A 16,914-nucleotide genomic window follows, 5' to 3' on the forward strand; every position below is an offset into this window, starting at 1 on the left:
CCTGTCATATATATGAAAGCCATGAAAGTCATAGTCATAGTCATAGTCATACTTTATTGATCCCGGGGGAAATTGGTTTTTGTTACAGTTGCACCATAAATAATAAATAGTAATAGAACCATAAATTGTTAATTAGTAATATGTAAATTATGCCAGTAAATTATGAAATAAGTCCAGGACCAGCCTATTGGCTGAGGATGCCTGACCCTCCAAGGGAGGAGTTGGAAAGTTTGATGGCCACGGGCAGGAATGACTTCCTATGACGCTCTGTGCTGCATCTCGGAGGAATGAGTCTCTGGCTGAATGTACTCCTGTGCCCACCCAGTACATTATGTAGTGGATGGGAGACATTGTCCAAGATGGCATGCAACTTAGACAGCATCCTCTTTTCAGACACCACTGTGAGAGAGTCCAGTTCCATCCCCACAGCATCATTGGCCTTACGAATCAGTTTGTTGATTCTGTTGTCCTTTCAGACTGTTGTTGGAACACTGTAACCAACATTGCTCACTTACTGTATTCCATATTTTATGAGAGGTTGCCAAAGGTTGCGTAATCAAAGAGAAAGAGCTTCATCTACTTCACTTCTGGAATTCTCAGCAGCACATTTAGTTTTGATCCCACACAATATCTAGTAACCACACAAATAAAAATGTGATATAGGCAGGATTTTTTTCTGGTATCCAGGTACCGTGCAAAGCACTGCACAATGAGAAACACATCGCCACTCTGCGATGTCAGTGCTCTTAGGTAACTCCTCTGCTATTAGAAAGAACCCAGCAGTACCTAGATGAGCAAATAATATGTAAAATACACTGCATGCTACACTATTAGGCTACATTGAAGGGATAGCCTTTATAACAGTAGACATGAAGCTGAAGAACACAAGGAACAAGAAAGAACAGAATAAAGAGGAAGAAGAAGAAACGAAGGATGCAGTCCAACCACAAGTGGAGAAATACAATATGGAGGGTACAACTGTGGTCAGCTGCTTCCTGGGTTCGACATAACCAAATAATTCCACTGTGTGAAATGCCACATGTTCTTTGCTGAAGTTGTATTTTCTCTTGCTGAGTAGAGCTGATGGTAACCTATCTGATGGCAAGATGTTTATTCTTCCTTCTACTTTTATGCTAATGTAAAACCTACAGCAAATGATGTCAACAATAGTGTTACATGCAAGCTCATTTTCAACTTTGCTGGTCTGAGGTACAATAATTTAAAATTCATTCAGGATGCGACTTCCCATTCCGGGACCTTCTCCTTTAAAGAACGGGGTTTTCCCTCCCTCTACAATTGATGCTGCCATCACCCGCATCTCGTCCATTACCCATACATCCACTCTTACCCCATGTTCCCACTGCCTTAATGGTGATAAAGTTCCTCTTGTCTTTACCTACCACCCCATTAGCCTCCACATCAAACACATTATCCTCTGCAACTTCTGCCATCTCCAATGGGTTCCTTACCTCCCCTCCCCCATTGTGTTTGGGGGTAGGGATCGCTCCCACCTCAATCCCCTTGTCCATTTATCCTTTCCCATTAATCTCCCTCCAGGTACTTAACCCTGCAAGCAGACTAAGTGGTACACCTGTCCATATACCATTCTTCGCTTCCATTCATGATCCCAACCAGTCCTTCCAGGTGAGGCAACACTTCACCTGCGAATCTGCTGGGATCATCTTTTGTGTCCTGTGCTCCCGATGGGGCCTATTCTACTTTGATGAGACCTATCATCAATTGGGGGACCACTTCATCCAGCACATCCGCACCATCCCCCACAAGCGGGTTTTCCCAGTGGCCAAACATTTTAATTCCAATTCCAACTCCCATTCCCTTTCCGACGTGTTGATTTATGTCCTCCTCTTGTACAAAGATAAGGCCACCCTCAGGGTGGAGGAGCAACACCTTATATTTCATCTAGGTACCCTCCAATCTGATAGCACGAATATCAATTTTTCCTTCTGGTGAACAAATTCCCACCCCCACCAACCCCTTCCTCTATTCCCCACGCTAACCTTTCATTTCTTCTCACCTGCCTATCACTTCCTCCTGGGTCCCCTCCTCCTTCCCCTTCTCCCACTGTCCACTCACTTCTGAATCAAATTCTTTCTTCTCCTGCCCTTAACCTTAGCCACCCGCCGGGCTTCACCTATCACCTTCCAGCTAGCCTCTTTCCCCTCCCCCCACTTTTTTATTTCAGGCATCTTCCCTCTTCGTTTTCGGTCCTAAAGAAGGTTCTTGGCCAGAAACCTTGTTTTCTCTTTCCCTAGATACTGCCTGACCTGCTGAGTTTCCCCAGCATTTTGTGTATTGCTTTGGATTTCCAGCATCTGCAAGATTATCTCGTGTTTGTCATTCATAGAACAAACTGTTTTTCTCCCAACCAAAAAAAAATGACATTAAAAAGGCCAACAATCAAACTAAATTGTTATCCTCACTTAGTCCTATGACTCCCTACAACTTCAAGCACAGTTCCAAATGTACCTTGACTGGTTTGCCTGAGGAATTCAGGTTTGAGTTCACTCACAGCTTTCAAGCCTCAGGATCACTGCTATTGATCTCTGCAACACCTCACAATTTTCTATTCACTGCCTCATCGGGGAGGTGTACTCAGTCTCCACACTCAAGACCAGCAGAGTTCATCTAATTTCCCTTTTTTTCCCACAGCAGCACATAGAGCAAACATGGGAACCTGCCTACATTGCTAGCTTCCCCAAAGTGCAGGAATGAACTCACAGAGGCTTCCAAGGCAAACTCCAATCTGAAAAACCACACTGAAACCATGCAGGGCATAGGTGCTGCCTGGCCTGCTGAGGTCCTCCAGCACTTCATGCGTATTGCTTGGATTTCCAGCATCTGCAGATTTTCACCTCTTTGGGCCTCCATGGTCGTCCTACTTGTCAGTTCCATCTGCCTCTCTCTGAGCTTTCTCCCAACCTTTTCCCATCTCCAAGGGATCGATCAATTCTTTGGCTACTCTCCTAAAATCAGAAGGCACATTGTTTGTAATATGGTAGATCTCTTTTAATATCAAAAGTCTGTTTTTTCTTTCCAGTAGCTGATATAAATATCATCAAGAAAAGTTTTCAAACTAGAAGCTGCACACTAATTTTATGGCATAAGACAGTGTTGAGTGTCAGTGTTGTGCAAAAATCATGTAAGATCAAAAATACCATTTCTCAAGTTTACATTTCTTTGTGCAACAGCATGATGAAATTGTCAGTTACAGCACAGTATTCCTTTTGAAATGTTGTCTCTTTTGATGTGGAAAACTGAGCAGGCCAAACTGCTTCAGCAGAGAGAGATAGAATGACATTTCAAGTCAAGGACCCCCAATCAGTACTGAAAAAGCAAGAAGCATGATTTAAGTTGCTGAGAAGGGAAGGGTCAAAGAAACAGAGAGAATGTCTGTGAGAGGGTTCAGGTGTTTTTTTCTTGCTCCACTGATGCTGTTTGACCTGCTTAGCATGCCCTGTATTTTCTGATTATCTTTAAGAGCTGGCTGCAAAGATAATACTTGCCGTGCTATGTGTGTCAACAATCAAAAGAAAGTACAACACATCAAAAGGCAAAGCTATTTTGAAATTGAAAGTTTCAGCATGATTTTGTACAGGAAAACCTGGCAATGTTGATATGTGAATTTGGCAATTGACATTACTATTTATGCAAGTTTTGCGTGATCGATAAAACTAGATTAATGTCAAAAATGCTGTGAGTAGCAACATCTAGTTTAAAAAACTTCATGACAATATCTACCCGTGATTTCATTCTGCTAGTAAATAAACGCACCTCAGAAATCTGCATGAGGTGTTTATCTTGAAGTGCAGCGATGGAAGAATTTCACATGTATAGTTGTTTTGCCTAATAAGGCAAAAAAAAATTCATGCCCTCTTCTGATCTTGATTACTAAAGCTGATAATAGCACTTGTGTGTAAGACCGATATTTATTTTGTTTAAGGATATATTTTTAAAACACATTAATGATCTGAATACAAATAACTGACTTATGAAATCTTGCTCAGGAAGACAGAAAATAGCAGAAGTAGCAGTTGTGCAATGTGTAACGAAATTTTGCACATCAACACCTAAAAAAAGTGAACATTCAACATGCTAGCAAAGATTTCAACACATCGCCCCTCAATTCTTATTGTTAAATGAGCTATGACTGACAGCTGTAAGGAAGTCTTAACTACTATTGGTTGGGTATTGGCAATGTCAATCACAGTATCAATTGCTACCTCAAAAGCTTGAAGCAATTTAGAGAAGTGTATCATAAGCAACATTTGAGAGCTGCTAAGCAAGAGCAACTCTTCGGAAAGTGTCTTTGTTAGAAAAAATTAAAATTGAAATATGGCTTACCCAGCAGGTTCCAGGTCTTCATATCGCCGAATGATTTTGCAGTCAAGATCAGCTTCCAGCAACTTACACTCTTCTCCAATTCATCAGTCCTTCACAAACACAAGGACCTACTCAACTCCAAGCTTTGCATCTGCCAATAATAATGCATTGGACTTTTCCCTGCTGGATGCCATAAGTGATGAATTCAAAGCCAACCGCACTAATGAGAAGGACAAACTCATTGAGCTGAATAACCGCTTTGTCAACTACATTGAGAAGGTGAGGTCCATGGAGCAACAAAACAAAATTCTACAAACTGAACTACAAGAACTGAAAGGCAAAGGAAATTCCAGAAAAGGGAATATCTATGAACAGGAGCTCAGGAAACTGCGGCAAGAAGTAGATCAGCTCACCAAGGAGAAAAGCAGGATTGAAGTGGCAAGAGACAACTTGCTGGATGATATTCACAAACTCAAAAACAGGTACAATTGTTTTTTTCACTTGTGTTTTTGTAGAAACCTAGTGCATGGTTAGCAGGAGGAAAATAATATGCTGTTTACACCAGATTCATTAAATCAAAAAAATCAGCATTTTTGTTGGAAAAGCCATCATGCCAAATTTAAATCTTGCAAAATTAATGGTGTACTAATTTTCTTAATTAACTGTTGACATTGGAAATTTGGAAACAGTCAGGTGGTAAGCATGTGCACAATAAATAAACAACTGGGCCCTCACTTGCCTTATGTGGTTCTTGTCACGCAGTACTGAACTCCTGATTTATTGTGTTTGATAATGAAAACAGAATCTAATTTTCAAGTCTATTCCCAACCACACAAAGAAAGAAAAGTAACCATAAAGGTAATTGAAATAACAATGTCTGGCATTTGTAAGCATGTTCTCCTTAGTAGTGCGACACAGTTAATAGAGCTAATAGAATGCAGTCTCACAGATCTGTGAACTCAGACAATGCTGTGTGGAGTTTGAATGTTCCCCCTATGGTCTCATAGGTTTCTTATAGTTACACTGTTTTCTGCCCAGTCCCAAAGACATTTGGATTGGTAGATTAAATGGCCAATGTAAATTGTGCTTAGTGTGTAGTTGAGTGGCAGAATCTGGGGCAGTTGTTGGGAATGGCGTGAGTGCGGATATACATGAAATGGAAGAGATGCAGTTGAGGACAGCCTCAACAGAAGAGGGAGGGGAACCCGTTCTTTAAAGGAGGACATCTCTGATAACCTGGAACGGAAACCGATGCGGTGGAGGCAAAGGAACTGAGAAAAGGAAATAGCATTTTTAGAGTAGACGGGGTGTCAAGATAACCATATGAATCAGTAGGTTTGTAAAAGATGTCAGTTGGCAGTTTGTTTCCAGAGATGGAGACAGATATCAGGACAGAGGAGGGAGGTATCAGATGGACCAAGTGAATTCAAGAGCAGGGTGTAAGTTAAGGGTAAAGTTGATAAAATTGACGAGCTCAGCATGGCTGCATGAAGCAGTGCTGAAGCCATCGTCGATGCAGTGGAGGAAGAGGTGGGAGTATAACCGGGGAAGGCTTTAAACATAGACTGTTCTACATAGCCGACAAAGAAGCAGGCATAGCTTGGGCCCATGCCAGTTTCCATAGCTATCCATTGAGTTTGGACAAAGGAGAAGGAGCCACAGGAAATACTGTTCAGGGCGAGGACCAGTTCTGCCTGACGGAAGAAGGTAGCAGTGGAAGGGAATTGGTTGGTTAAATAGTGTTGTCCTGAAATTGAAACTTGTTCATCTCATTTAATGTGAGTGAACTCTGCAAACATGCTTCTGTTTTATTTTTCCACCATCTAAAATACTTCTTTTGCATTTGAATGAATTCTATCACATCATTCATCTCAAACTAGATAAAAATAACTTCAACCATTTTGTATCACTAAACCTAAAATAAGTTTCCATAATTTTTTCATATTATGAAAATATAATGAGCCAGATTTGCTGAAATGTAATATGTACCAATGCATGTATAAATTAGCTGTAATTTGCAACAAAGAAAAAATAAACTGTGAATTGCAAGTTTCTTCACTCAATAAGAGAATTTGTGAAAGCGATGTCTTACATTTAACCAATCCATGATTTTGATGAAGCTGCCTTATCTTCTGATAAGTTTCAGGGACTAACAGGAAAATGATTTGATCATCGTTAGTCACTGCCTAAAGAAAGGAGGTTGATTGCCAATGAATGAGTCCAAATATGGTGTTTCATTCCTGAAGCATGATATTTTAAAAATGTAAAATTAAAGCTTTATTTCCTTACTTTTCTTTTCTATTTTTATTTTCTGCCCTATTTTCCTTGTCTTAATCCTATCTCTTTCCTTCACTACACTTCTTTAGAATTCATCCATTCTAATTCAAATGCCTTATTCATTATTCCTCTGTTTACTTTTCCATCCTGTAATATAATTTATTACTATATTAGTTCCTTAAGATTGTTATAGCGGTGGGGTGGTACTAGGGACGAGCTCCCACTACCTATTAAAAGCTCTCAATGTTGTGCGCCTCAAGTGGCCTCTGACAACCAAGTCCAGCTCCTGGCCTTCACCTGTGGTTAGCTACTCAGCCTGGTGGAACCGTTTCTACTGACAGGAGAAGGGGCAAAGGCGGGTTACTGGCGCCTTAAAACCAGTCACTTCAGGCAGATGGGGCTCTTCACCCATGGTTGGCAGCTCATCTGGGAGAAGGACAACTCTGATCTTAAACCTCCGCTGCCTTGCAGCTGTACCAACTCATGGAGAAACTTCAGGAGTAAACCCCCAAGGGAAAAATCCGGAGCTTAAGTCCCTAAGGCAGTTGTACATTGAGTTCAACTCTGACTGGCAATTCCTGCGATGCTGCTGGTACCAAACTGTATTGATCTCTACTATTCCTTTGGGATCATCAGTTGCAATGGTGAAGTGGGAGCTTGCTACATGGGCAACAGCTTGCTCTCCATATCGTACAGCCCAGGCTTGTGTATCTAGACAGCTAGGTCACAATATCCATGGTCAACTTTGACAGACGGAGGACCTCACCTCACCGCTATATTAATCCTACAATTTACTGAAGCACAATTGCTCTTTTTGTACTTTCATCAAGCATTTCCAGCAAACATATATAAAATCTAAATGACCATAAATACACTGACAAGGTAAGGTCATACTGTGATAGAAAGATACAATATGGAAACAGGCCCTTTAGCTCTGGAGTGTAAACTGACAAGGTAAGGTCACACTGTGATAGAAAGATACAATATGGAAACAGGCCCCATAGCTCAGGAGTCCATGCTGACCATCAACCATTTACCTACACTAATACTACATTACCCATTTTTTATTCCCCTCACTCTCTTATCAACTGACATCATATTCTACCATTCACTTACACACCAGGGGCAACTTATTGTGGCAAAATAACCTGCCAACACACACATCTTTGCGATATGTCCAGAAACTGGAGCAGCTGGATAAAATCCACATGGTCACAGGGAGAAATGTGCAAACTCCATATGGAGACAAACTATAGCACTCTAATAGTAACTGAGAAACACCATCCAGTCTGTACTATTAAGGCCATTGAAACTGGAAGTTTAATTTATTTACTCAGGAGACGAACACAAGAGTCTATAGAAGTGAGGCAAAGGTTATGGACCCCATACAGTTTACAGAGGAGGAGGTGTTTGCTGTCTTGAAGCAAATCAGGGTGGACAAATCCCCAGGGCCTGACAAGGTGTTCCTTCATACCCTATGGGGGCAGCCCTAGCAGAGATATTTAAATCATCCTTAGTGACAGGTGAGGTACTGGAGGATTGGTGGATAGCTAATACTGTTTTGCTGTTTAAGAAATGCTCTAAGGATAAACCAGGAAATTATAGGCTGGTGAGCCTGACAACAGTGGTGGGAAAGTTACTGGAGGGTATTCTAAGAGACTGGATATATGAGTATTTGGATAGACAGGGATTGATTAAGTATAGTCAGCATGGCTTTCTGCATGGTAGGCTTTGCAAAACAAATCTTATGGAGTTTTTCGAGGATGTTACCAGGGAAGTCAATGAAGACAAGGCTGTGGCTGTTGTTTCCATGGACTTCAGCATGGCATTTGATAAGGTCCCGCATGAGAGGTGGTCAAGAAGTTTCAGTCACTTGGAATTCAAGACGAGTCAGTAAATTGGATAAGACACTGGCTTTCTGGGAGAAGCCAGAGAGTGGTAGTAGATGGTTGCCTCTCTGTCTGGAGGCCTGTGGCTAGTGGAGTGCCAAAAGGATCAGTACTGGGTTCTTTGTTGTTTGTCATCTATATCAACGATCTGGGTGATAGTGTGGTTAACTGGATCAGGAAATTTGCGGATGACACCAAGATTGGAGGTGTATTTGGCAGAGAAGAAGATTATCTAAGCTTGCAGCAGGATCTGGACCAGTTGGAAAAATTGGCTGAAAAGTAGCAGATGGAATTTATTGCAGAAAACTGTGAGGTGTTGCATGTTGGGAGGACCAACCAGGGTAGGTCTTACACAGCAAACAGTAGGGCACCAAGGAATGCAGTACAACAGATGGAAATGGGAATTTAGGTCCATAATTCATTGAAAGTGGTGACACAGGTAGATAGAATCATAAAGAAAGCTTTTGACACATTGACCTTCATAGATCACAGTATTGAGTACAGGAGTTCTGTTTAAGTTGTGTAAAACATTAGTGAATATTTACAAGGATGTTGCCGGGACTAGAGGACCTGAGTTTATAAGGAAAGATTGAATAGGTTAGAACTTTATTCCATTGAATGTAGAAGATTGAAGGGAGATTTGATAGAGGCATACAAAATCATGAGGAGTATAGATACAGTAAATGAAACCAGGCTTTTTCCATTGAGGTTGGGTGAGACTACAACTAGAGGTCATGGGTTAAGAGTGAAAGGTGAAATGTTTAAGGCAAACATGAGGGGATTCTTCACTTGGAGGGTGGCGAGGGTGTTTAATTGGCTGCCAGTGCAAGTGGTAAATGTGATTTTGATTTCAATATTCAAGAGAAGTTTGGATAGATACATTGATGGAAAGTGGATGGAGGGCAATGGTCTGGGTGCAGGTCCATGGTAAATAGTTTGGCACAGACTGGATTGGCCTAAAGGCCTGTTTTTGTGCTGTAGTTTTCTATGAGTCTGTTTCATGAAGTATGAATGGACATTGCAACTATTTCATGGTGGTTGGTAAGTTAATTTTGGCTGTTTAACCCATTTTCTGAATTATCCTATCCAGGCTGCAGATTGAAATACAACAACGTGAGGAAGCTGAAAATAACCTGTCAGATTTTAGAGAGGTAAGAACATTTGGGAAGACAAATATCATTCTGCTTTGAAACTTTTTTGTTAGCATACTGATTAATATGCAATAATTTACTGAAGTCATTAAAAGGTTAATAACTCCATTAAAGTAGCAACCATACAAACTTTGCCTAAGTACTGAAAAGAAATGATATTAAAGATAATTCTAACCACATATTATGGTACCTATTGTTTGCTTGTTATTGAGTTGAAACTATGATCTTTTGAATTTTGTCAGGGTCTGCTCTGAGGCAGAACATAGAACAGACATCTACAGCACATTACAGGTCCTTTGGCCCACAATGTCTTCTCAACCATGCAACCTACTCTAGGAACTGCCTAGAATTTTCCTAGCATATCGCTCTCTATTGTTCTAAACTCCATGTCCCTATCTAAAAGGCTCTTAAGAGACCCTATTGTATCCGTTTCCACCACCGCCACCAGCACTGCATTCCACACACCCACTACTCTGTGTGAAAAACTTACCCCTGACATCCACCCCGTACTTATTTCCAAGCACCATAAAACTACTGCCTCCTCATGTTAGCCATTTCAGCCCTGGGAAAAAGCCTCTGGCTATCCATACGATCAATGCCTCTCAGCATCTTAGACAACACTATCTTGTCACCTCTCATCCTCCGTACATTCAACCTATTCTCATAAAGCACGCTCTCCAATCCAGGCAACATCCTTGTAAATTTTCTCTGCACTCTCTCTATAGTATCCCCATCCTTCCTGTAGTGAGGTGACCAGAATTGAACACAGTACTCCATAGAGAGATGTTTTAGAGATATCAATATTTGCTACAAAATATATAACTAGTAGGACAAACTAAAACACGCAGCTCTTGAGTAAAGTCTAGACTACTATTGCCGAAGAAAATCCAGCTTTTAACTCTATACACCAGGGTGGATAGACTGTAAAGATGACAACATTTATATAATATTTTTCCAGACTATCACTTGGTGAAAAGACTATGTTCATACCTCACATTTATTGGAGCAGTACTATACTTGACACTAAGAAATAATCCATTTTTGCATACAAACTCTTGAAGAAGTTGAGAGAGACAAGCATGGGCTGAAAGATATACACACAATCTAAATTCAAGTGTTTTACACCAACTGAGTTACATCAGTTGAGAAATAGAGCAACGTATTTCAAGAACCCAAAACAGACCATGGAAAAGCCACTTAACGTTACGGACAACTCCAGCAGGGTTGTGGAACTGATGTTCATACAGATAAAATTCTAATTTCTTTCTTGATGTAAGCTTAGGCAACCTTCCTTACAATCCACAACACTATCATTTTTTGTATCATCTGCAAACTTACTAATAAATCTCCTACATTCACATCAAAGTTACTAATATATTGTATATCAGATGCAAAAAGAGTTCCAGCACTGTTGCCTGCAATAAATCACTGGTCAGACTTCAGAAATCAGAAAAGCACCCTGCACCACGCTCTCAGTCTCCCATTACCAAGCCAATTTGTTTATTATATTTATGACTGCAATATTCATGACATCTTTTAGCACATTACTGTTTTCATCAGATTGTGCAGCTCATTGCACAGGCAGAAAAGGGTGAAGTAATTAACTGTTGCCAATTTCTGATTGAGATCAAAGAGACAGAAAAAGCATTAACACTTCCAAAAAAAAAAAGAAATAAGGAGAAAATCCTGGAAATAGTCTTCAGGCCAGACAACATTCTCTGATGGAGAAACAAAGAAGAGTAGAATATTGAAGTGATTGAATGCTGGGCCAAAGTGTCATGGAGGGAGTGAACTCTTCTACACTGGCAGAGGAGGGCAAGATATATAGTATTTGGTAGTGTCATCAAGCTTAAGATGTTAGAAATGGTTGTAAATGGAAGCTGGAAGGATAGAAGGTGAGGACAAGGAAAATATTTATATGATTCTGGATTGCAGGTGGGTGGAAAATGTGAGAGCAGAAGTCCATGAAGCACAACTAACAGAGAGAGCTACATCGTGACTGAAAGTGTGCTGCACACAGACTGAGTGAAGGGGTCCACAGTTAGAGGGCGAAGAAGAGAGAGGAGCACATTTACCATTCAGTGTCCAATTGACTTGGCAGGGCTGATCTGAGAAAAAGCTAAACTCTAGAAAAGAATACTACAAATGTGACCTGTGCTATGTTGGCTGTGTATCCTTTTTAAGAATTTGTAGTATATGACAATTTCTCACTCTATGTTGTTGCAAATGCTTCAATGTAGAAATGAGAAACTAGTTTGCCAACGTGGGAACATGGACTCTCTGACGGTGGTGTCTGAAAAGAGGATGCTGTCCAAGCTGCATGTCATCTTGGACAATGTCTCCCATCCACTACATAATGTATTGGTTGGGCACAGGAGTACATTCAGCCAGAGACTCATTCCACCGAGATGCAACACAGAGCGTCATAGGAAGTCATTCCTGCCTGTGGCCATCAAACTTTACAACTCCCTTCTTGGAGGGTCAGACACCCTGAGCCAATAGGCTGGTCCTGGACTTATTTCCTGGCATAATTTACATATTGCTATTTAACTATTTATGGTTTTATTACTATTTAATTATCTATGGTGCAACTGTAACGAAAACCATTTCCCCCCAGGATCAGTAAAATATGATTATGACTATGACTATGAATAAAATCACAACATAAATACTGCCGGACTTTCTACAAGTTCTTTTATTTAAGAAAGCACATTGTTACTTTAAATTAGTGCATACCTTCCTGGATCTTCATAAATGAATGAAAGAAAGATAATGATGTACTGGATTGACCTAGAATTTGCACACAATAAAAAGACAATCACATTGAAAAATTAACTTAGTTATGAACAGAATCCCTACTCAATGTGCCTTCAAATAAACAGATTCTGGATAAAACAGGCAACTGCTGTTGCATGTGTGCAATGTAGTTTAATGGATGTTGATGGTAGTGCATTAGGTTTGTAGCTGTCGATTCAGGACTGGCTGTTAGTTCATTCAGTACTGTGCACTGGATGTAATAAATTAGAAGGCTAGAAATTCAAAGGACTACTCTAGTGATAGGGAAACCAAAGTTCAAACCACATTTTGACCTTTAGGGGATTTAAATTGTTCTTAAATAAAAATAATGTATTAGCAATTACTGAATTGTCATTGATATACATTCCATTCCTAATATGCTTTAAGGAAAGAAATCTGGAGTCATCACTCCAACTGACGACCATGTGATTGACCCTTAACTGCCAGTGAGATGAGCAAGCAAACCACAGAGTTGCGCCAATGACTGAATTCACTGGATTGATGCAAGCTAAAGCAACGGCTAGACCTGGTGATGCTACAAGCCTCACTGACCTAAATTGCAGGAGGTCTTCAAGGCCATGTGAAAACATATGGCATAGTTATTCTCAGAGAATTATACCTTCCAGCTCCAATACTAGACAACTTTTTTTTTTAAACAGGTTTTCATGTTGTGGGCTCAAAGAGTTGCTTGCTTGGCCGGTAATCGTTGATCATCCTGATCTGACTTACAGAGGATGATGGTGAGGAGCTATCTTGAATCACTGTAGTCCCTTGTTGTGAAGGCACTCTGACTGGAGATCCAAGGTTCAGACACTAGAATGATATAAGATCAGCAATACATTTCTAAATCAGTACTGGAGGGGAAAATGCAGGTGTTGGTGTTCCAATGTTCTAGATTTCAACACAGATGACCTATTTCAATCCATCATTTAGAAGAGACTGTGGAACATCATCTTCAAATACAGTTGACCACTGTAATCATTATCTTGTTCCACAATCCAGCATCCCAACCAGATTGGATTGTTATCATCCTGACCCCACTCATCTCAACTACAAACAATTACCCCAAGTTAAAACAAAATTTACAGTTTAAACCATCTGAATTGTCAATCACATCCTGCTTCCTATCCCTTAACTAGAAGTTGTGGACATAAAAACCATTGAAATCATTAGGTGCAATCTTGATCCACTTTCTCTTATTTTTGGTGACAATAAAAAATACAGTTATTGTCTTGGTGAGTAATCTATCTTAAAGATGTGAAAAGACAAAGGGCAAGTTTTATGGTCTCATTGAAAAATGATCTTGGGTTTAGCACGGTTGCACAGCCACAAATGTTTCAAATCTGAAACAAGAAGTGCAATAGAACAAAGGGATCTGGGAATACAGGTCCATAATTCCATGATAGTGGTGTCACAGGTAGACAGGGTCGGAAGGAAAGCTTTTGGCACATTAGCCTACATAAATCAATTTATTGAGTACAGGTGTTGGGACGCAATGTTGAAATTGTAAGATGTTAGTGAGGCCTAATTTGGAGTATTGTGTGCAGTTTTGGTCTACCTACAGGAAAGATGTAAATAAAATTGAAAGAATGCAGACAAAATTTGCAAGAATTTTGCAGGGACTTAAAGACCTGAGTTACAGGGAAAGGTTGAACAGGTTCAGACTTTATTCCCTAGAATGTAGAAGATTGAGGGGAGATTTGATAGAGGTATACAAAATTATGAAGGGGCATAGATAGGGTCAATGCAATCAGGCTTTTTTCACTGAGGTTAGGTGAGACTGTCACTAGAAGTTATAGGTTAAGGGTGAAAGGTGAAATGTTTAAAGGGAACATAAGGGAGCATTTTTTCACTGAGTGTGTGGTGAGAGTGTGGAATGAGCTGGATAGGTGCATGGATGGGAGGGATTTGGAGGGCTACAGTCCGGGTGCAGGTCAATGGGACGAGGCAGACTAATGGTTCAGCATTGACTAGATGGGCCAAAGAGCTGTAGTTTTCTATGAGCCTGTTTCATTTCATACACAGAACTGAAGCAAGGTATTTTATAAATATATGTATGTGTCAGGTGGTGATCAGGATGGACTGCTGTATGAATAACTAATGTCTATCTGGGCATCACTGGTTTCCTCTCTTTAGAATGCTTTTCACTTTATATTTTTTTCTGGCTTAAGACGATTGCATTGTATAATGGTTTAGGAGTACTATTTGGTCATGAGGGGAGGACTCCCTACTGAGGACACTATGCCCAGCTTCAGAAAAGCTATCAGTAGAGTTTAGGGAAGGGTCTGTGAAAATAATGTTTATCTGTCCAACAGGATGTCGATGAAGCTGCTCTGAACTGTGCGGATCTGCAACAGAAAGTTAATGCACTGCAAGATGAAATAAACTTCTTAAAGAAACTTCATGAAGAAGTAAGGACTCATTGCCATTTAAAATTCCTTCAGTTTATATCCTTCTGTATTCAGTTTAACATACTTTAACAAATTGCTCAAAAACAATAGTAAGGACTATGGGGATGGGTGGTAGAGAGTGAGGATGGGGAATGAAAAGATTATTCTTGGTTCTTGAAACCAAAACAGTAATAGTTGAGTACACCATGGACTACTCAATCGCTTTAAGATTATGGATTTGTCCCTATCTACTAAATCTGGCCTCTTTCTACTGTAAAGTGGGTCCAACAACAGTAAAATCATCACATACATCATTACTACAAAATGCAAATGATTCTTGTCTAAGATTGTACGTCTGTGTCACATCTACATCTGATTAATACAAGTCCATCTAAAGTCTATATTCCTGTTTGGAGGGAATTATACATAAGAAAATGACCAAAAGTCATATCTGCTTTTAGTCACAAGCAGTTCTCAGTAGCCACTGCACTATATAGCAAATGCATACCTCCCTGTTGTGCATGTACTGCTACTGACTGTCTTTCCAAAGCCATCAAGGTCCTAAATGGGACTTGAACAATGTAACACTGTCACGTAATCAACCTAAAAGAAGCTCAGTCGGAACAGCTGAACAAAAATATTTTGACGGTCTTTTAACATTTATCACTATCCTTTCTGACATTCTAAGACATTAAAAACTCAGAAACTATCAAAAATCATTGCAAGATTCTGGAGGAAGGTTGGGGAGGAGGTGGGCGGCAGAGATAGCATGTGAGGAGAAGAGAAGGGGTAAAAGGGTATCAGAATGGAGAATGGAAAAAGAGAGAAGGAGAAAGGGGAAGAAACTACCAGAAGTTAGTGAAATCGATGTTCATGCCATCAAGTTAGAGACTACCAAGACAGAATATAAGCCTCAACCACCCTGAGTTTGGCTTCATCATAGAAGAGGACATGAACAGCCCCTCCCCCACCTTCTTATTCTGGCTTCTGACCCTTCCTTTCCACTTCTGATGAAGAGTCTTTGCCCGGCTGTTTATTCCCTTCTAAAGATACTGCCTAATTTCCTGAGTTCCTCCAGCATTTTGTGCGTGTTGCTCAAGATTTTCAGCATCTGCAGAATCTCTAGTGATGAAAAATCATTCAATGTTTTGTTTTCTAAATATGAAAATTTAAAAAATATTTTTCCTTGTTTAAATAAATAAAAGTTGATTGATTTAAAAATGCAAGTAGGTTTACATTTACCTGGTCTCTTCACATTTGTCCCACTTCATTGAAAAATAAAAAATACTGTTTATGACAGGTTTAATGGGCAGATTTCCACAGTGAAATTGGTGGGATACGAAAGCGTACATGTGCTTTGTTATTGTACTCCATGCAGACTCAATCATTGGAGTGCATTATGCAAACCCCAGTGAAGAGCAGCTAGGAAGTTTGGGATTCCAGTTTTCATATTCTGATGCCACATTTGTGACACTTATTCATAAAAATGATAGCAAGTAGTCTTGGGACTGTTAGCGCTTGTCAGAGAGTACAGACTAAATTAAGCCTAAAATTATACGAAGTGATGAGTCCAAGTGATTTTTTCTTCTTCAGGAACTTAATGAGCTACAAGTTCAAGAACAACAACAAACCAAAATAGAAAAAGACTTTGCTGCTCCTGATCTTTCTATGGCTCTTCATGAAGCTCGGTCTCAATTTGATAAACTTGCTGCAAAGAATATTTCTGAAACTGAGGATTGGTACAAGTCTAAGGTACATTTTCAACTTGTTTTCCTTCATCATTTATTATTCTAATCCTGTGTGTTTCAAATACCATGTTTGAAATATCATAGATGAGGAAATATTTTTGGAACGCAGTTGTCCAGCAAAAGTTACCAGTCTGGAATATGATTTTAAGGTGTTCACTGAATGGAGCTTGTTCTTACCAAAGACCCTTGAAAGGAGCAATGATCAATGGGAGGAATAGATAATGCAGATCCAAGGAAATAGCATTACGAATCATAACTCATGTTGGTAGAAATGTCAGGAAAAATATTTTTCAACAAATGATGCTGTAAGCTGTCAAATGCT

General features: G+C 40.0%; 2 protein-coding genes across 6 annotated transcripts in view; one reads left to right on the forward strand and one right to left on the reverse strand.

Moving 5' to 3' along the window:
• The window catches only part of trdmt1 (tRNA aspartic acid methyltransferase 1), a 174,144-nt gene that overhangs the window by 118,074 nt on the left and 39,156 nt on the right, over window positions 1-16,914 (reverse strand). The gene's annotated exons all lie outside the window — the stretch shown is intronic.
• Window positions 1-16,914, forward strand: part of LOC134344425 (type III intermediate filament-like) — an 88,132-nt gene that overhangs the window by 58,077 nt on the left and 13,141 nt on the right. For all 5 annotated transcript variants that reach the window (XM_063044187.1, XM_063044190.1, XM_063044188.1 and 2 more), the window contains 4 exons: window positions 4,367-4,823; window positions 9,598-9,658; window positions 14,770-14,865; window positions 16,438-16,596. In XM_063044187.1, coding sequence (XP_062900257.1) covers window positions 4,367-4,823; window positions 9,598-9,658; window positions 14,770-14,865; window positions 16,438-16,596 — 773 coding nt within the window. The remainder of the gene's footprint in view (window positions 1-4,366; window positions 4,824-9,597; window positions 9,659-14,769; window positions 14,866-16,437; window positions 16,597-16,914) is intronic.

Source organism: Mobula hypostoma, chromosome 3, assembly GCF_963921235.1.
Source record: "Mobula hypostoma chromosome 3, sMobHyp1.1, whole genome shotgun sequence".
Classification (NCBI taxonomy): Eukaryota; Metazoa; Chordata; class Chondrichthyes; order Myliobatiformes; family Myliobatidae; genus Mobula; species Mobula hypostoma.